The 21,559-nt window shown below is 37.8% G+C and overlaps 2 protein-coding genes across 4 annotated transcripts in view; one reads left to right on the forward strand and one right to left on the reverse strand.

Annotated features, from left to right (window-relative positions):
* SGCE (sarcoglycan epsilon) overlaps positions 1-9,719 on the forward strand; it is a 32,859-nt gene extending 23,140 nt beyond the window's left edge. Inside the window, 6 exon segments of the mRNA XM_021538396.3 lie at positions 798-1,009; positions 1,762-1,788; positions 2,499-2,687; positions 4,312-4,355; positions 5,159-5,193; positions 6,851-9,719. Coding sequence (XP_021394071.2) covers positions 798-1,009; positions 1,762-1,788; positions 2,499-2,687; positions 4,312-4,355; positions 5,159-5,193; positions 6,851-6,901 — 558 coding nt within the window. The 3' untranslated portion in view covers positions 6,902-9,719.
* A 926-nt stretch (positions 9,720-10,645) lies between these two features.
* Positions 10,646-21,559, reverse strand: part of CASD1 (CAS1 domain sialic acid O acetyltransferase 1) — a 29,527-nt gene continuing 18,613 nt past the window's right edge. For all 3 annotated transcript variants that reach the window (XM_021538393.2, XM_031503835.2, XM_077787949.1), the window contains exons 12-18: positions 20,788-20,944; positions 19,200-19,279; positions 18,178-18,279; positions 16,072-16,212; positions 15,459-15,536; positions 14,430-14,522; positions 10,646-13,443 (exon numbers count right to left, since the gene is read on the reverse strand). In XM_021538393.2, coding sequence (XP_021394068.1) covers positions 13,177-13,443; positions 14,430-14,522; positions 15,459-15,536; positions 16,072-16,212; positions 18,178-18,279; positions 19,200-19,279; positions 20,788-20,944 — 918 coding nt within the window. In that variant the 3' untranslated portion in view covers positions 10,646-13,176. The remainder of the gene's footprint in view (positions 13,444-14,429; positions 14,523-15,458; positions 15,537-16,071; positions 16,213-18,177; positions 18,280-19,199; positions 19,280-20,787; positions 20,945-21,559) is intronic.

The raw sequence follows: 21,559 nt of genomic DNA on the forward strand, positions 1-21,559 counted from the left end.
TAAGCAAATATATTTCATTTGTAATAATGATCTGGAGATTAATGATCTTAAAGGTAGCACTGATGAAATTTGACAGTAACATCTAGCTGAAGATAACAAAAAAATGAATGCAGAAAATTAAGTCATCTTGGAATGGCAATCAAAAGCAATAGGAAATATAGCAGCAAAAGAGGTTTGTATTTCTAGGATCATTGGGTACTGACAAACACACAGAAAGATTGTGACCAGGAATGCAGGTTTTGGAGGCTAATTGAATTTGTGTGAGGGAGACAACGAGCTGTTCTTGTTTGAGCTCTGTATGTAATGTGTAATATGAAGAAGGAGGGGAAGAACATTGTAGGTATGTGACTCTTCATTTTTGCCACCTTTATACAAGAGAGGACAGTATTGTTATTTAGGAAGACACTTAGTAAGGAATGGATTAATTAATCAAAAAGAAATCAGAATCAATTAATTAGTTTGCGCTAAAGATGTTTCCCAAATTTGTACTCAAATACTGTTTGTGTGAGATGTGCCTAAAACTAATCTGTCATGTAAAAGACATAGTATCTCTGCTAAGCACAAAAGAGAGTAGTAACTTTATGACATTACTTATTACACTGATCAGAAGCTTCATAAAATGTAAGGTTCTATTATTTAAAAAAAAGTGGTTGGATTAAATTGTATAGAATTTGTAAAATGAATAATATGGATCTTCTTATATGTTATGGTTAGTTAAATACACGCCTGTTTTTACACTATCTTACTTTGTTATTTAATAGTCTTTTTTTCTTCTTCTTTTTTTCCTGGGGTATCAGGTTGACAATACAAAACAAGTTTCCACCTTTCAGGAAGTGATTCGTGGAGAGGGAATATTACCTGATGGTGGAGAATACAAGCCACCTTCTGATACACTGAAAAGCAGAGACTATTACTCGGATTTCCTAATTACACTGGCAGTGCCCTCGGCAATAGCACTGGTGCTTTTTCTAATACTTGCCTATATCATGTGCTGCCGACGGGAAGGAGTGTGAGTACTTTAACTTGCTAATAAGTAACTCTTAATTTTTCTAAGGTTATAATGCATAGAAGGTTATTTGTTAGAATATCTCCATTCAGTTCATTATAAACATTTAAAACAGGCCAAAAGGTATATGCTTGTAATACTGAACTATTTTACACCTAAGCACATGCACTAATTTCCAAGCAAGTGAATGTAGGGCCTTTAGTTGTTCTGGAAAGGGTTAAAATATTCAACATGTATACAAAAATCCCCAAAATCTCCACATGTGCACAGCTCTCCAAAATGCCCCCAGCAAATAAAATACTAAAAAAGGATCATTGGTTCAGGAGAACATAAAGTAATTTCTAAAATGCTAACTTTTATAACATAAACCAGGTTGAGGAGATTAACTGAATTTAGACATATTATCAAAGAAAAACACATAAAAGGAAAGCAGCAAGTAACGTGATTTCTGCCATTTCTGACACGAACTACAATTTCATTTTGTCACAGAATTTCTTTTAGCCAGAAGCTTGTTCTTTAACCTGCATTTTTCATTTCCCTGTGTATGTGTCTGTGTGTGTCTGTCACCACTATCACATCTCTCTACGTGCGTTCATCAAGGCCTCATCATAAACCCTGTTGCAAATGCTGCCAAGTTGCGTTTAGCAATAACATTGTCAGCATTTCTACATCATGTACTGTTTTCATCATCAGATAGATTAATGTTCCAACTATCAATGCTATTATTTAATTCATAAATTTTGTTTTGTTTTTAGGGAAAAGAGAAACATGCAAACACCAGAGTAAGTGTCTTCTTTCCTGTTATTTTTCTTTTACCATTTAGTTTTCATTCTCAGTAGCTTGTCATGCTTCATACATATGTGTCATAATCTTCTTTCATTCTCTCTAATTCATGGTTTAATTCATAAATGTGAAAGCTGCTTTTAAATCAGAGTCTTGGCAAGGATAGAAGACCAGAATAAAAAGGGTTTGAAATTAAAGACTGTAATTCAAAATAAAATAGTGCTGTTAGAATAAATATGTTAATGTGCAATTAATACTCCTGGTTATTGGACTTTCCAACTTGTCTCTTAAAGGCAGTGAACAAGAGAAGAAATATCCTGGAAGGTATCCAGTGCCTATAATATGGAGTGTTTTAAAATTAATTTACAAACTTTTATTAATCTACCACAAGAATCAGGAGTTAACCAAAACTTTAACTACAGCAAATAAATGGAACATCAGCCACAAACTGCACAGTCTGGAATCCTATGAAAAATATCTATTCAGAGAAAAAAATCTAATGGGATAATTACTGCCTTAAAAAATCAAATAAATCAAATATTTATTAATTTAGCTATGTGAAGATTGTAATTGTTCAACTGTAGTCTGTAGCATGCATCAAAGTCCTTGTACTTTAATAATAATAATAATAATAAAAATTGCAAAATTCTCTCTGTTTTGATAAAGTACTTAAAGTATATGTTCACTGTTTTATTTCCTGCTGACACAGCATCCAGTTGGTGCACCACAGTGCTATACAGAAATCAACCAAAGAGCTTCGTGACATGTCCAAGAACAGAGAGATCGCGTGGCCGCTCTCCACGCTGCCCGTGTTCCACCCCGTGACGGGCGAGATCGTCCCGGCCCGGCACACGGACAGCTACGACAACACCAGCATGCCTCTGATGCAGACACAGCAGTAAGTGCTCACACTCACTTCTGTTCCTAGTGCTCACTGTGCTGTGTGACCTCGCTGGGCGTTCCGGTGCTTGTCCTCCGAAATGTGTTCACTGTGGCAGGATTCAGAAATGACTCTCCAGTTCAAGATTGCTCTGATGGTTGCATTTCCAGCAGGAAGAAAGGCCTTCTGTTATAAGATTAAATGACTGGCTTTCAGTCTGCAGGCTTGCAAGAGGCTTGGCATGGAATAGTGAGATTTCTGCATGTTTTGGAGAAGAACTACTTTTGACAGAAAAATCAATTAAAACTGTTCTATTTTAGATACCCTGTCTCTTGGCCCATATGTTCAGGGTTCTGGTTTAAAACTAACCACCAAAAATTTGTGTTAGTTTTATATCAGAAAATCCAGACTTTGTAAGTGGTTAGTCATGTACTTGTCACACATGGTTTGTGTTTGAAATGGTGGCATTGAACAGAAGAACATACTCCATTACACAGATAATTCAGGCTTGCCAAGAAAAATGCTCATAGTTCTCTCCCATTTCCATTGTTGCCACTCTCTTTCCAAGACAGAAACCAGAAAAATAATTCTCATTCCTTATAGTTCATTTATATGTGAGAGAGACACTAAGTTTCACTCAGTGATACTAGTGAGGCAGACCAATGCTTGCACATGTTCTAATTCAGAGAAGTCCATAGAGTTCACAGAGTCCATAGCAAAGAGGCTTTTCTGGAAGGGTTTGGTTGAAGTGCCTGTGGCTGAGTAGACCTGAGGCAGTGATCTCAGAAGTGGCTGTGCTGTGCTGTAACACCAACCCCAGCTGGTGCCTCCTCTGCTGGCAGGCCTGCATGGCCCCAGTGGTACTGGTCCTGTGCCAGCTCTAACTAAGCCCTAATTTACACATGCTTGTCCTAAATTCCCTTCACAATGTAGATCCATGCTGCAGGAGTGTTTTCTTCTCCCTGTCCCAGAAGCTAAATTCTCCAGAAAGGACAGCTGTATAAATTATTCCTTGTACAAGTGCTGCAAAGTACTTTGCCCCATCTTTTACAGCTTCTTCTCTATTCAGAATAGCAGTCTTTATGACTGGAGTGCCAAATCTTGTACCAAAAGCTTTCTTGAGTTGTCCATGGGGTATTTATCTGCTTCGCCTACACTGTAACCCTTAATTCCTTTCTGTAAAAACACCTCTGTCTGGTAGCTGTTAAAATAGACACTTAAGCAGGGCACAAAAATGCAACTTTGCCTTGATGAGTCTGACACATAGAAGTGGCTGACCATCCATTCCACAGCCAATAACTATGCTGTAAATGCTGTCTCCTTTGCTGTATTCACGGAATATAGAATATTCATTTACAGAAACCGGACTTTGCTGAACTTCAGAAACCCATGGTGACTCTTGTAGCCTCTGGCATTTCACCAAGACTGAGCCTTTGAACGTAGCTGACAAGTGAAATAAGACCTACTTTAACACTAATTGTCTTTATTTTATTGGCTAACCTTTGGACATCTGTATTTGCATAGTGAAAATAGATTACTGCTTATTATAAGCAAAAAAATGAAGTGTAAATACTGAGCATTCATCATAATACACTTCAGACTTTGTATGGAAGCATTAAAGATATTAAATGGTTTTTTATAGGAACCTGCCACATCAGACTCAGATTCCACAGCAGCAGAGTGCAGGTCAGTACTCAGAAAATACTGTAATTATTAAGTGAACAGTGTGGAGAAGACACTAGTCAAAATGTATACAGTCTGTGGACAGTGAAAATAATTTTCAAATACAGTAAAGTGCTACTGAATTGTCATTATAGAATTTTTTTTGATACATCAGTGAAAATTTTGGCATGGGATTGATTAAACAAGGAAGAAATGCTACATTAGGATTCTGCATGAGAGGCTGGGATTTGGTTCAGCTAACTCAGAAACCTCAAATAAATATTCTTCTGTTAGATGAAGCTACAGCCAGATTCCCAAATGCAGTTACATGGTTCGGATTCTTACACTCGATAGTAAATTTAAATTTCTAATTCCCACCAATATTAGTTAAGCTTTGAAGAAGAAGCTCTTTATTGCAGTTACTAGATAAAGTGTTGATACTGGGGAATCTGTGGTGAGGCACATCCATGCTTTAGGTCTCCTGTGTTGTAGTCATCACTTTTATATCGTTCTCACAAATGCTCGTGTACTGACTGAGCTCAGGAATGACCATCCGACTAAGGCTGACTGTCCTCTCTACTTAACGTCTACAGCCATAGCTGTGTGAGAGGGGGTAAGGACCACACAGAGAAAAAGTAGAGGCTAAGTGTAATTTTTAAATATTCAAAGAGGTATTTAATCAAAACTCTAGAGATACGTATGTTTTGAACATAATATGGGAACTACAGCTCCAAGGAGAAGATTTATTTTGACTTGGGAGTTACATAAGCAACCCTTTCTTTTCACTGAAAATCCTTCTTCTTCATTACTGCTTTCGGGGATTAAAGGAGAATTTCGTATGACAACATTTCAAAGATTTGAGGCAAGTATATAATAGCTGTTTCTCTCCATGTGGGCTTTGTTATGTGGAAATTAAAAACACAGGTATAAAAAGTCTGATAGCAGTTCTGGTAGCTTTGCCATTTGTAGTTCTCATTGTACATATGCTGGAAATGGTGGATGACCCTGGCAGTCAAAGCCTTGATCCAGAGGCTCCGGCACTGGTTTGGGTTGACATTTAGCACAGCTTTCTCACTCACACTGTTTAGAAGGCAAAATAAAAAAAACACACAGTGCTGCCCTTCTGCTATGACTGTTTCATTTCAAGAATTCCAGTCTGTCTTGCAGCAAATAAGATGCAAAATCACCTGGTAATACTGTACAGTGACAGCAATGAAGCATTTTTGCAAAGGTATGAAATACAAGCTAGCACTTTTGAATCACACTGAAAAACTGCCCTAAAATAAGATCTCAAAATTTCCCCTGTGTCTATATTTTATACAGTACATTATTTTTGTAGAATACAACTGTTCTTTCATAGTCATCACAAATGCTGCCTGTGACAAGCTCTCAGAAATCCAGCGGGGGTGGGTAGTGGAATGTATTTGGGACAGAGGGTGTTTCCTTCTCTTCCCTTGGTTTATAATGACACCTTGCTTTGTAGCTCAGATGTACAGGTGACCCTGCAAGCACTTCCATGACATGATGGCATGTGCCTTCTGCAGCTTTTCTGAAAGTATATCCATAACTCCTGTTGCCAGAATGTTAGATTTTTAGAAAGTTACGATTTAAAACAAAATTCAGGCACTACTAAGTAGCATGAGTACAAACTTAGCAATCAATTTTATCAATCTGTTCAAGTAAGTCATTTAGAGAAACAGAACACCTAAGGCCAAAAAACCTATAGAATGAGACATTAATTGTTAAATTCTCTTCCTTTCCTATAGAAAACTAACAGTAATATACTCAGGGAATTTAACATACTATCAATCACAGCTGTGAAAAAGAAATTTCTATTTTAAATCTTCAGTAGACCGTATTTAATAATTTGAAGAGCAGACCATGGATAATAACTGTTGTCCACTTCAGGAACTATCTGAATCCCCTGTAAGGAATAGTTTTATTTTAACCTTACATAAAAAGGCAGACTTAATAGCTGACATACTTGACTATTTCACAAAGTTAAAAGTGAATTGGGAAAGAATTGTTTGAGAGATGACCACTCACATCTAATGTTTATTACAATAATGGAAATTGCTGCTGGTCTCCCATATGAACAGATACATTAGGTTTTATAATTGTCTCTCTGTCAAAAGGCAGAATTCACAGGGACTGTTTAAGGTGCTTAGATGAAAAAGCTTATAGGGTATTCCTATAATATAAAGGACTAAATATTGCATGTACACCATGTACCACCTTTTCTGGTTTGTGCCTCAGCCTCCCTATGAAGTCTGTTAGATCCCAAATAAGATAAATTTCCAGCTAAACAATATTTTCCCAGCCCTCTCCCTTCCCAGAAGAATGCTTTGTCATGTATATATTGTCTTTTAATCCAGGCTGTACTTGTGGTGTTTCTCCAGTGTGGCTGTTGATAAAGGAATAATAAATACTGTTTTATGTGCTGTGCTCATAGTTGACAATTCACTGTTGAAGCATCATGTGTCACTGGTGGATTATATAAATTCTTATCTCTTTTGCAGGTAAATGGTATTCCTGAGGAAAGAAAACTAACAGAAGCAATGAATTTGTAATCAAAGAAGGCAGCAAATTGTCTCACTTCCTTATTTGTTCTGGTTGATGCATGAGTTTTTCTGGTGTATATTGTGCATGCCCACAGTATTATGATGCTTTCAGTGCCAGGAGTACAATCACTTCCATATAACTGATGTACTGTATCCTTTTGTACTTTGGACATTTTTGACAATTTGTAAACACTGATAACTTTTTATATTTGTTACATTCAGGAAGTAATCTTTAATGTATATATACACACCTACATATATATACAAGTATGTATGTGTGTATATATATATATGTATTAATAAATATCAAGCTTTATTCTGTCTTGTGATTTTGCCTGAAAGTTTTAACAGGAAAATCAAAACTTCAGAGATTGAAAGGATTTCAGACTGTTACTGGGATGATATAATTGCCTAACATTTGCACAGGAAAAGCAGTAGAGTACAAGCATGAAATCTTGTGCCACATGATGAGGCTCAGAAATAGTACTGCACATATATTAGGTATTAATTTTTTAGAGATTACCAAATATAATGAGCAAAGTTATTTTTGGAAAATAAATAAAGAAATAACCCCCCAGAGAAGATAACTAAAACTTCCCATTATAAAAATTAGGTTTCTGTTCTTTTAACAGATATTTAAGCTATTTCAATACTTGTAAGCAATAAAGCATTTAAAATCTGTCCATTCATTCACCTGGTTATGTTAGAAGAAACTGTTACAAACTATTGTAGGCAAAAATTCATGTCTGAAAATAAGCAAGGGTATAATTTGGTATATTATACCTGGACTAACTCTTTAAAAACACTCTTTAAATTTTTTTGTGGTATTCATAATTAAGAGCCCCAATGCTTTTTATTTTTTATATCCTCCACATTTTTTTTTTCTTTTTGGAGCACAAACTGTTGTGGAAGAATTACATATCTAGTAAACCAGGGATTATATTTTCACATCTTAAAAGGGACTTAATTAAAGGTATACTTTGCTGGGAAGTGGTTTCTTTGAGAGGCATTTGTCCATGCAGCTGAAAGCTTAATCATACATGCACTTTGCTAAAAGGATCTGAACTGGGGTTTCCATGTTTTTCAATAGACAGCTATTCATCTACTGACACTTTTCATCAGCTTTTAAATGAATTTCTGATGCTTCTTTAAATCTTCAATTTAAGGACCTCACACAGGACTTCAGGGTCTGCAGCTGTAACAGCTGACACCAAGAGTTCTTGGGGTTTTACCTCAAAGCATGGCATTGTTTTAAGCTGACACTTACGCTTTGTCTTTTTTCTGTAATATTTTCTCTTTCAGAAGCTGTATGTTCATCAGGACATTGCATTGTAAGCAGAAAACTGCGTCTGCTTTAAAATTGCTAAGTGCTGGCTGCATTTCCTTAGCTGAGGTTCCTGAAGTCTCTGCTAAGAGAAATTTGAGTAATTTTGGAATTTAAGACTGAGGATGAAAGGAATCTGTAAAAAGAGGTCATTTTGTAAAAAGACCAAAGTAGTTCCTGTTGGTTTTTTGGTTTTTTTTGTTTGTTTGTCTTTGTTTTTCTCTTTTTACAGTTATGACCCAGTTCTGTCAAAACACAGAACCTTAATTTACATTAATTTTTAAGCATCAATGATGTGTTTGTAGGCTCGGACCTGAACGCAGGATTTCAGCAGATAGAACAAGTCCTGAGCTGCTTTTTAGACTAATTTTGAACACCAACTATGATAACTATGGCAGCAAAGTAGATAAGCAGTACTCAGTACGTGGTACCTACTTGTATATTGACAGACATTCAGTATCAGTTTACAGAGCTGCTCTGCATGCTCAGCACAGCCCACAGGATGTGGCAGCAAATCCTGCTGGTGGCTGTGAGACCAGGAGAGGTAGCTCAAGCTACAGGCATTCAAGCTGAGAAATTAAAGGCAGTTCCTGAAACAGGTGGAATAAAGAGCCATTCCTACTCACTTTTCAAGTGGCATCCATCATGCCTTCCTACCTCATCCAGGATACCAGGAAAGAGACTTCACCAGTCAATCAGCCTCCTCAGAGACACCCCCCCACTTCTTTCCAGCAGCTTGGATGGATATAAATGAAAGGGAAATCACTAAGTTGCACACTGAGGTTTATAGTAAATTAAACATTTTCATTTCTTACCCAAGCTGTAAAAAATTTCAAGTACAATCAGCAGTTGGCTTCTATTAGTTTATACTACTATTTTCAGATGTATCAGCTGTCAGTGTTTTGAAACCAAAATGAATGGAATGGATTTTAAATAATGATTTTTAATGCCATGTAAGATTAAACTTTGTAAATAGTTCTGGGTATGAGTGATAGTAATTTCTGATAACTCCAGGATGACATGACAATCAATGGATCTACCATTTGAGCTGCTCCCACCTTATTTGTATTAATGTAACAGTGCTAGTATATTTAAGGAAATAAACTGTTACATACATGCATAAAGAATTTGTTTGTAGCAGTGCAGGCTCCACCTATTTTGGAAAGAATCTAATCATGTAAGTCACTTGGGTATTAAGAATACCTGAACTATTTTATGATTGAAATCTTCATTTATCTGAGGTAAGTTTAATAACAAATTATTTATTTTTACTTATTAAAACAATTACTCTGAAAGCATAGATTTTATAAAGCTGGTTAAAGACAGCTAAATGGCTAAAGAATTAGTAATAATTAAGACAGTAAGTTTACAGCCTCTTTTAACATTACATGATGGCAATATGAATGGATATTGTATTAAGTTGCAACCAAATTAAACAGAAAGCCCTACACCTCTCTTTGTACATACATGAAATGTATAATGTAATAAAACTGAAAACACAAAGTAGTGAAGTTGCTGCCTGATTATTTTAGAAAAGGGTGCCTGAACAACCTTGTTACAGCTTTTAATGTTACAGCCAAAATACTGCATGGTTGGGTCTGAAACCTGGGGTGGAACTAATGGTGCAGGGTTTGTTTATAGCTGGGGGCAATGCCTAAACAGATGTCCTAACTGGAGAGGAGGGAGAGGATTTGCTGCACTTAATATTTAGAGGGGGCACCTGAGCTATATATCTCCCCGATTATAATATCAGGAGCTTTCAGGATCACAGAATGACAGAATATGCTGAGTTGGGAAAGGTCAAGATCATCATCAAGATCATTGACTCCAGCTCCCAGCCCTGGGAGTCACACCACGTGCCTGAGAGCATTGTCCAAATGCTTCTTGGACTCTGGCAGCTTTGGTGCTGTGACTACTTCTCTGGGGAGCCTGTTCAACCACCCTCTGGGTGAAGAACCTTTTTTGATACCCAACCTGCACCTCCTGACACAACTTTAGGCCATTTCCTTGTGTCTTTTCATTGGTCACAAGCTTAAAGAGATTGGTACTTCCTTTGCTTAAGGATCCCCTTCTACTGAGAGTGAATCTAAATTCCGTAACTCAAGCAAGTCTTCAAGATAGGCTTGGTTTCTTGCTTGCCAGACCAAAGAAAAGCTGAGTCAGTTGCTCTGCTTTCCTGCAGAGCTCTGCTGCAGAGTTCCTGGCAGGGAAAAGTATCCAACGTCTCCACCTTCTGCTGAGGGCCCCTGAGCATCGGGCTGGCTTTGGCTACTGGAGCTGTAATTTCATCAGTGCAGGGACAGTTCCATTTAGTGCAGAGCAATTCCTGCACTGCATCTGCCTTAGTTTGTGATACAGTGAACTGAAGTGCAGCTAGAGACAAGCAATAGAGAGTTTTTACTTAAATAATGCTGGTCCCATTACAAAAATAAGCATCCACAGCACTTTTATTTAATGTTTAAATTACTTCATATTTTTACACAACTTGAAAAGAAAATATATTTATCCCACATACAGTAATAGTAAACAAGTGCATTATTTCAAACATTAAAAATAAATCTTTTAAACAAGTCTGTACAACAGATAAATAAGTTGTACCTACAACAGTTATGTTGTGAAGAACAAAACAAAAATTATCCCTCAAGCTCACAGTTCCCTGTTGCTCATAATACTGGCATAGATGAAGGGTATGCTTGCTGTCCCCCACTATGGTGTCCACCTACACTCTTTCCTTCAGTCACTCAAATGTATTGATCAATGAGGTTGAATTCCCAAGCATTGGAAGTAATATGCAGAACAAACAGAACAAACAGCTGAATATCTTTCCAGTATCTTGAAAACAGCTGGCAGGCTTAGTAACACTGCTGAATTTGGGGGAAGTCAGTGATTTAGTTTTTGGTTTTTTTTTATGATGAATGACTGCTCATTCTTTAAAAGAAACTGTTCTCCACCACAGACAAAAAAAAAAAAAAAATTGAAGTAATTGTTTTCATAGATTTGTTTTGCATTCATTCCTGGCTGCAAGATTGAATTCAATGTTTTACCTGGGATAAGAACAAAAACATACATGTGACAGTACATATGGTACAAATTAGGATTCATGTTGTTCATAATCATATATAATTGCACATATGCTTGGAAAAGAATATTGCTCTCATGTTTTTGATTGCTAACAAATAATCATAATAATAATAAAATGAAAAAACAACTAGAGGTCAAACTATTACTTGAACCAAATCCAAAACTAACCAAGAAATGTCCATAACTTCACTGATTAGTAGAATGTAAACAATAGCTTGCCACCGCCACACTGAAGGACTGTTTCTTTCAATTATAAGGTTTTTGCTAAAGGAAAAAATAATTGGGCAAATATTGGGCACTCCTGAAAACGATGGGAAAAAAGTTTTCTCCAAACAGCTCCAATCTCAGTTCACTTGCAATTCTGAGACTCAACCATCTGCATGCAACAAAGTTGACCACTCAATCCCTGCTCCTCATGATACCAACTGACTTGCATCCTCTTAAATGAAAATGTTATTACAGCAGAGAATATGGCACTAGTTCCCTAGTGAGAGCTAATTCAAGGTCACCTACAAACACAGGGAGAGGGTCAAAGATCACCATTCTCCTAAAATCTGATGGAGTGGATATGATGGGATTCCATCTGACTGAAAAAGGTCTTCCAAAAATTTCCCATCTTGAACTGAATCTCTAAAAATTATTCATTTGTTTGTTCACTGGGACTGTACACAGAACTACACACAGTTAAATTAATTTGTGAAGAATTTATGAAAAAGCAAACGACTTTAGGAAGAAAAGCAAATGACTTTAGGAAGAAAACCCAAATTCTCTTTATAAAAAAAATTAGTCTCAGAATTCATCGTGTTTGCTAAACACATCTTAAATTTCTAAAAAAACCCTCATAAAACATTATGTAAACTTGTATATAATCTTCAACCACTGAATTGATGAGTACTTCTTCCACATATCAAGGGTTACATATAACATGTATTACTCTTTCCAGCCCAAACACTAATCTCTAACCAGCAAGTTACCGCTGTGTTCAGAGCGCCGCCCCGGCCAGGCTCGTGCCGATGACGGCAGCGCGTGCTCCGCGCTGCGACAGCAGGAACAGCGCAGCCCCTCGTCCTGGGCAGCAGGAACAGCGCAGCCCCTCGTCCTGGGCAGCAGGAACAGCGCAGCCCCTCGTCCTGGGCAGCAGGAACAGCGCAGCCCCTCGTCCTTGGACAGCAGGAACAGCGCAGCCCCTCGTCCTGGACAGCAGGAACAGCGCAGCCCCTCGTCCTGGGCAGCAGGAACAGCGCAGCCCCTCGTCCTGGGCACCAGGAACAGCGCAGCCCCTCGTCCTTGGACAGCAGGAACAGCGCAGCCCCTCGTCCTGCGCAGCAGGAACAGCGCAGCCCCTCGTCCTGCGCAGCAGGAACAGCGCAGCCCCTCGTCCTGGACAGCAGGAACAGCGCAGCCCCTCGTCCTGGGCAGCAGGAACAGCGCAGCCCCTCGTCCTTGGACAGCAGGAACAGCGCAGCCCCTCGTCCTGGACAGCAGGAACAGCGCAGCCCCTCGTCCTGCGCAGCAGGAACAGCGCAGCCCCTCGTCCTGGGCAGCAGGAACAGCGCAGCCCCTCGTCCTGGGCTCACCAGCGCCGGCTGAATCCCGCGGTGTGCCCACGATACTGCTCAACCACTGCACTGCTTCATGTCTCGTTACAACAGATATGTAAACAGAAACAAACATCCAGTAGAAAAGACTCATTTTCACATGCAATTCTGTACAGTGCACTCTTGTTTCTCAGATTATTTGAGAAGGCTATTTCCACACAAAATATGTACATTTCCACTATATACATTTTCCACACGCTTAATTTAAATGTCTTCTTGTACCTCCAGTTGAGAATTTTTGTTCAGGCAGACACAAAGTAAACCTGAAGAAAGTTTCCAAGTTAATGCCTTGACTGATCTTGCATTGCTGAAAAGAAGTGTAGTCCAGAAAAAAATCCAGCTATGCACAGCAACCTTTTCAGCAGAGTTGAATTATCTTTAGGAACCACAATCTGTGCTAGATCATTAGTGATCTGAGAAATCTCATGTGCCACGCACACAAATATGAAAGTGCTGACAAGAACATTAAACATTGGATATCCAGGAATGAGCACCAAGATCCCCTTTGTGTCTGCTGCCAGCCAAATATGGTATTGGCAAATGAAGAGCTAAAAGAAAAAAGAAAATGTTTAACAGTACTTATATATGTAAATACTTTTACTTACCAAAAAACATATAATAATTACTATTGCATCAACTGACACTGTTCTGCTTAAGTTAGAAGCTGTTTTCCACTTCTCTTTGCTATAAAACAAAACCATGACCTTGTTAGATCACAGGGGATTTGCTTGACCCTTAACCAAATACAACTCAGGAGAGCATTAGATACATTCCACCTGAGCAGGGAAGAACCTGCCTCCCTCAGTTACTGTCTTTCTAGTGAGGGTCTGAACTGACATGCCTGCAAATAAGAGAGAACGCTTCACCTGCTGATGAATACACAGCTCCTTGGAGCTGATCAGCACATAAAACCCACCCGGAACTGGAATGTGAAATGTGATCCTTTTTAGCTACTCCATATACACTGTATTGCAATGAGCTTCTCCTAGAAATGTATTTTAGTAATACAATAAAATGCCACATTTACTGTCACTAAACAGCAAATAAAATGGAAAGTAAAAGAATTCCTACTGTTTCAAAATATACACTCAATGGAACAAGGTAAACTTGCATTAAGAAGGGGCTTATTTTCATTTCTTTATTAGTCTCAAAAAGCTTTCTAGGGCAAACACGTTTCTAAGTGTACCTACACTAGTAAGTATAATTAATGCAAATTCTTAAACTGGTCTAAATTTTTATCTTCCAACTGCATAAATCTCACAGCATACATAAGCATTTAAACCCCACTCTCACAACCTTAAATCACCCCACCCCCTAAACCAGCACAAGAATTAAGCTTGCTACTGTGAGACTGCTATTTCGGCCACAAATTTTAAGTGCAACCAAAGCTATAATGCTAAAAGAGGTCAAACACAAGAGCAGGGTATTTAGTAAGCCAATAAATGTTTTCTCTGTGTTATAGTCCAATCTAGACAATAACACCACGTTACATTTCTATGTTTTAATTCACTGTACTTCTGGTCATTCTACTTACCTCTAAAGAAATTTTGCCAAACCAGGCGAAGAATGAGCTATACACAGATCGGACATATCCAGGAATGTTCCTGATGAGGATGAAAGCTAAAATCTTTGGGTTTTTTTTTTTTAAAAAAAGGTACAACAAAGAAAGTGACTGTGGATGACAAGCCAAACAAACACATAAAAGGTGTATCTATTTTCACTACACTAAGTGCATCATGCATTAAAATTTCTTTAAAAGCTAATAAAAATATAAACCAAACAAAAATTCATGCCATTTATACTTAACAAAGTTGTATTGAAAGTAAAGATACTGTACACAAATGCTCACAGCATAGAAGGTCACATTTACATCTCCAGTAGAATCATGGCCTTGATGCTGACAGGTGTTACTACATGCCCCCCAGGCATGGTCACAAAACATGTTACACCATGCCAGCCTAAAATAAAGGTGGCCACAAATTTGAGTTAACCCTCAATTTTTAAAGAGAGGGTGTCAAGATGGAAAAAATAATATTAAAAATTAAGTCACTCTTGCTGCCCCTCAAGAGAGCAGGACAAAATAATGAGAAAAGAAACAGGGCACAGAATTAGACAGCTGGGGTATAGTGGGGCAGGGAACACGGCAAGAGGAACATCTAGATTTAAGAAAACCACATGCATGGCTCTGTGGCACACCTCTTCTCTGCCTGGAAGTCCTGTAAGTTGCTTCCTACACTAATACCTCCCCAAAACTCCTGCTTTTCTACATCTTTCTTCTCTTCCACTGTTATGCAAATAGTCAAAAGCTGGGTTTGGATCTAAATGGTGCATATGAAACCTACACTAAGGACATCCAGATAAATCAAAACCACAATCACAGTGTGCAATTTCAGTGCTTAAATGCAATGAAAAACTGACTAAGGTTACTTAACTTTTTCACTTTCAGACACAGGAATGAAGCTCGATATCTGACATTCCATGCAAAAGCACAAATATATTTTAAAAAAGCTCAAATAAGAACAGACCAGATTCTATCACAGTATTCAAAAGGACTAATAATTACCTGTACCACAGAAACAGAAGGATGTAGCTCATTGCACTCTGTCTTGTTTTTACAGCTACTAGCCCAAATAGAGTAGGTCTAAAAGATATTAAAAAATTAGTCTGTGTAGCAATTATACGTACATATAAAAATGAAACAAGAGTGTATCTTGAATTGTTTTAGCATTCACTAAAATTAGGTTCACTAATATGCGGGACACTAAAAGAAAAAAAACTACATGACAACCTTCATGTTTCTCTCAAATTCTTCTTTGCAACTAATGAATACTTCTCTGATAAATAATTCTTAATACAATATTTTTCATCAAAAATAGACAGGCAATCAAGTGTGGAGATAAGAGCTATGTTATCTACCATGTTACTTTTATGATCCAGTTTTCTTTTAAGCTTTGAAATAAACTGAAAGAGTAATGATGTTTTCATCTGCATCTGACTGAACAGAAATATTTTAGAGAGTAGATAGGTAGGGCTGTACAGAAAAGCCCAGCTGAAATATCTCCAGATAAAGAATTGATTTCTCAAGGTTTGTTAGATATTACTGACTAAACAACAATTTCAAAAAACTTATTTTTCAGATATTATACTGATTATACTAGGTTATAATAGATACTAACCAAAAAGGACACAATTGAAATAAATAACAAAACATTTGAAACTCTGTTGGAGAAAAGAGGATCTCCTTTTCCTTCTGATATCATCTGATGTTTCTGCAGTGCCAGATAAATAAAAGCAAACAGCATCCCATGAAAAACCACCTGCAAAAGACAAACATAATGCAATTAATATTTCATGGCTTTTACAAGTACTTCAGGTATAAACTCTTAATAGAAATGCTACCAGATAAAGTAGTTCTAAAGCTATGTTTAAGAAGGTCCTTTCCCAGATTTACTGAAGCAAACAAAACCAGACTTTCTACACAAGACAGTCATAGACTGCATTTTTAACTCAAAACCTACAAATAAATATCCTTTACTAATGTTTCAGAGAGCATTAAAGACACAACAATGAAATTTCAAGAAGCTTTCAAGTACCTACTATCCCCTCTACAATCTATGACACCACTGAAAAGGCTTTTGTTGATTCTTCTCAGGGTTCTGAAGGTCAGGGTGACCCCTGAGATTGTAAAGAGTCTTTTCTTCCCTAGCCCGTGCAGCCAAAGAAGGAGCCTGGAATGTGTCCGATTGCGCTTTCAAGGTTGTTTGTTTTTCCTTATCTAGAACATTCTTTCTCTGACCTGCTGAAGTCCATCCAGAAAGGAAGCCATGGCAATCTGCCTCAAGCCTCAGGTGGATCCCACATTATATACTCAGAACTACATATGTATGTTTATAATTTCTTTACCAATACCTATGACCTATGTTAAGACTGTGAATCTCTACCTTGAACCCATAGAAAAGTGTCACCATCACACCAAGACATGGAAGACAAGACGAAGGAAAAGAAGGCTAGGACATGCCCAAATTCCTCCATCTTGACCCTCTAGATTATATTCTAAAATACCCCAAATTTCTACTTTTCCACCCTGTGTTAGTTCAAATATCACTACTAGAACCCTTGTGACTTGTAATTCCTCATATAAAAGTGACAGCTTTTTCCACAGGCTAAAATCGAAGCCACTTCTTGCCAAGGTCTCTGAGACCCCTGCCAGGGTCCTGAGACAGCCAGGGCAGCCAGAGGGATGTTCTGGACTCCAACAGCTTTCTCTGGGGAAAAACCACAAATCTCTGGCTTTTTCCCAAACTGGCAGGTGAAAACATTCAAGAAGCAGGACAAGTGCTTCCCTCTCTCACAGACACAATTCTTCAATAGAGTGTTTTACAATCTTACGCTAAGCTGCCATCAGCTGGCAACATGAGGCCATTTCAGGCCCACACAGTGCTTGCCCTCTGTATTTATTTTGAGCTCTGCTCTTCAGCAGCACCACCCAACCCACAGTCCTCCCAGAGCCCAGCAGTGAGTGTGGGCTGCCAGGCAGGGTGTGCTGCTGCCGGGCAGCCCCGGTGTGACACCGCTCTGCCACCCAGACTTGGCCTCTCAGAGGCCCCAGGGGGACACAGGTGGGACCAATCCCATTAAGGGTCAAGTTCAGCATTTAGAGGCTTCCATTAAGGGTCAAGTTCAGCATTTAAAGGCTTCCATCTTAGAAACTCCACTTCCCTTTGCCAAGAAGTAAAGGAAAAAAGAGCAAAGTCTCCCTCTTCTATTTCCCCACACTGCAGGATCAACAATTGGAAGGAAAGCACTTTCCCAGTGGAAAATAATTTAAAAATACGTGCAAGAGTAGTCTGGTTTGGGCACCAAGACCCTGATTTTAATGTTTCATATGTTACCTTAAAATAAATATATCCTTAATTGATACAACTTCCAAAAAGTATTATTAAGAAAGCTACCACAGTAATTTTCCTTGTCTTTCAACAGCCTGAAGTGCTACAGGTGTTAAATTTTCACAGTAAAATTTTTGAGAAAAGACAGATCCAGGACAAGATACTTCATTTTTTTAATCCAGAAGCAAATAAATCAACCTCCATCTTTTTAAGCAAGTCTTTAAATATGATAATGACAGACATTTGCAGAACTAAAGTGGGTGCAGCTTAGTCCTTCATTAAACACTTGGGCAAACTCCTGTTTTCTCTGGAGGGAAGGAAAACAACCCTCCCTCTTCCCACAGATTAAAACATACATTTAAAAGACAAGTAAAAATTTATGCAAATGTTACATACGTAGCGATCCAGCTTCCACCTAAACCACCATTCATAGACATTGCCATTCAGTTCAAAACACTTGGACAATGGCCAAAAGGAAAATATCTTCTCAAATGCACCCTGTAAAGGATAAACATGGAAAAAGCATCAACACTACATCAACTGTATTTACTAAATTTAAATCAATAACATGTTTAATATTATTCTACCCATATTTCACTAGCTATACGGCACAGGTGAAAAAACAACAGGATTCCTTAGAAGTCTTTCCCCCACAAAAAAAACCAAAAAAACCCCAAAAAAATAAAGGAAAAAAGGAAAAGAAAAAAAACTTCACATGAGAGAGAGTTTGAGTTTTGCCTCCCCTTAAGGTATTTGCACACCTTCCATTTTGTACTGCTCCTCACAGAGAGAGACCTATTAACAGTCTGCGATAAGGAATATACACCCTACAGGTTGTGATAAGGATTATGCATTCCACAGGTTGTGATAAGGAATATGCACTCCAAGACTACAGTTCAACAGGCTGAAAACCAGTGAGGGATTAAAACCACACAACCCCTCTGTTCTGGAGAGACAAACTCTGTCCTGACTTCTGTCAGCTGCACTTACAGCATGCAAGGAGTCGCTACTTTAGCCTGAGAACCAATCTTTTGATGTGGTGTCAAAGCCAACACTAGGTCTCTAAGAGACACAGAACTTAATTATCACCATATCACCACATGCATGCTGGCAAAACCCAGAAACTCTAAGCACATAAAAAAACCCCACCCCAAACCCAAAAGCATAGGCCCTCAGATTTACTACATTCACAGTAGTACATTGAAAATATGTCAAACATAACAAACCAATGAGTAAGACACACAGTTGTGGGTTTTCCCAGCACCCACACCAATTCAAGTATGAGCAGAAATCAAAAGGTTAATTTTTTTTTTTCTTCTGTGTTTATGATACTGGAGCTATGAGCACATCAAAAAGTAGAGACGGGTAATAATATAGTCTTAGGTCATTAAGGATAAATATAGCCAGGATTTACAAACCTGAGAATATGACAGAAAATATATACATATCAGTAAGCAAATCAGTTTCAGGAGTAAGCCAAAGTGCCACAGGCAGTTCCCTGAGGAAGAAATAAATTAATCATTATACTGTCATTAATGTTTCAAAATAAAACCCCAGGACACATTAAGTAATAACTGCCAATTAATTAGTGTAGCTATGCCTTGTAAGAGATCCATTCATAAATGTTCAAATATTTCCAACAATATTTTATCACTATCTACATTTAAATTTTACTTTCAGCCATAAACATTCACAGCAACTAAAAAGTTATTAAGCCTAAATGAAGCCTCATGTCTAAGACAGGGACAAAATATATAAAGAAGAGAATTTAGGTGTTCAGACAGAAACACTGTTTTAAAACCTCTGCTTTCCCAAACACTCTGCACAGGTAGTCCTTATTCTAGGTGAATGTAAATAAATATATACATAAAAATGCCTGCCTTTTGTTAGGTGAAATGAGTAAATATTACTACACTTTGAGATACCAGCTTTTCCAAAGTACAACTGCAGGTCATTAAGGACAAGTATCTTGTTGAAACAAGACTGAGAAACTACTTTTCAAAACTGTCAACTGATACTAAGCTCTACCCAAACCTCAGCATTGCAACAGAGATCATCTGCCTCTTCGACCATATAAACTGGCAGCTGTAAACAGGATCATAAACAACTGAAAGTCATCACTGAAAGATTTTCTAGTTTCACAGTACCCTATTACTCCAAAGTACACAAGAGTAATTTCTCTGTTTCTGGAAGAGAAGTGCCTTTGTAGAAAAAAAAATTGAAGACATTTGCCTTCAAGATAGCTTGTAAAACTAACTATTATTTAAGAGTATTTTTGCAACATCTATTCCTGTTATATATTTGGTATATTTCGTGATCATATCTTCAGGCTATCAAATGGGGATATTCCTCCATCAATAGGGAATGAGGATTTAAGGCCGTTAAGGTTTTAATTCTAATTCAGGCAAATTAAATAATAAGCATTTACCACATGCTTTACAGCTTTTCAATGAACTGCAACACATAAACTGGGATTTCACTTCAATTTTTATTTAAAATATTTGTACTACAAGACATACTTCTGATAGCTCATATAACCTAAGACACTAGGATAGCAAGTCCCATGTTCTTATTTCACCAGTTAAGGCAGAATTGGTGCTCAAGCTGGACAGACACCTTGGCAACACAGAACAAGAAAGTCTAAACACTCCTTGTTCACATTGCACCCCAAGTGCATGACAGACACTGCCTAGGCCCCAGCAAGCAAAGTCAGTGCAACCTATGGTTTTCATTTCCATTCAGTAAAATTACAATTCTTACAAAACACATTCCTGATCAAAACCTATTAAAAAGTATTCTAATCTGACTGTAACCAGAGGCAGAGTTTAGTCATCACCTGTTATATTTTTCAATTGAACTAATTCACCTATGACAAACTGTATTTCTGTAAGCAGCTGTTCAGCATAGTTTGACTAACAAAGAAACTGAGATCTAAATGCCATTTCTTTATGTTATAATTGTAATAACATACATATTTTATACCAGAAAGAAAAAAAGAAATCTTACCATTTGCTTTCTTCTGGACAATCTGAGGCCATACACCTAAGGTCACGTAAATTATCATAAACCAGACAGTGACTAATGGCACAAAATAGTAGAATTGGTAAGGTCGGTCCATCACTATGCACAGTACCACAACCAAGAAATTGAGACGAAATAAAACCTGGGGGTTGTCAGAGGAGAGAAGACAGAGGATATGTAAACTGGAAGGCAAAGCTGAGAAAGATGAGGAAATGTTCCTTTAGCACTGTACAAAAATATCTATGTATTTTACATTGAAACATGGATCAAGTAGCACAGGGAACATCAGCAGAGCAGTATAAGACTGTAGACTCATAATGTGGTTCTGGACCTGTTCTACCCTGACTTGCTTGGGTAGAGACTGCAATGAAAATAGGGGTAATCTGATCTGACTACTTCCCAGGCTGGGGACCAAGTGCTCCAGTTGCTGGATACTGTTAATTATTAAGTCTCTTTTTTCACCCCCAAAAGCTACCTAGGCTAGCTCAGTTAAAGCCAGGATAATGCCATCACCAGGCTGTAAACGTACGTTTAATAAGCACAATGACCCGAGTTACAGGATAACGCAAGACCTAACGGCAATAAAAGATATGTATTAGAAAAAAAATTAAAGTACTACAGCATATGCTGCAAAACTAGGAGAAAAGCCACAAAACCAGGTATGTTGTCAGTGTTATTATGGTGTGAAAATTGTTTTTCTTTATTAATAAATGTAGGCTCCAGTCCACTGTCTTTGGAAGCCCATCTGGCTCATTAC

Source organism: Lonchura striata, chromosome 1 (assembly GCF_046129695.1).
Source record: "Lonchura striata isolate bLonStr1 chromosome 1, bLonStr1.mat, whole genome shotgun sequence".
Taxonomy (NCBI): Eukaryota; Metazoa; Chordata; class Aves; order Passeriformes; family Estrildidae; genus Lonchura; species Lonchura striata.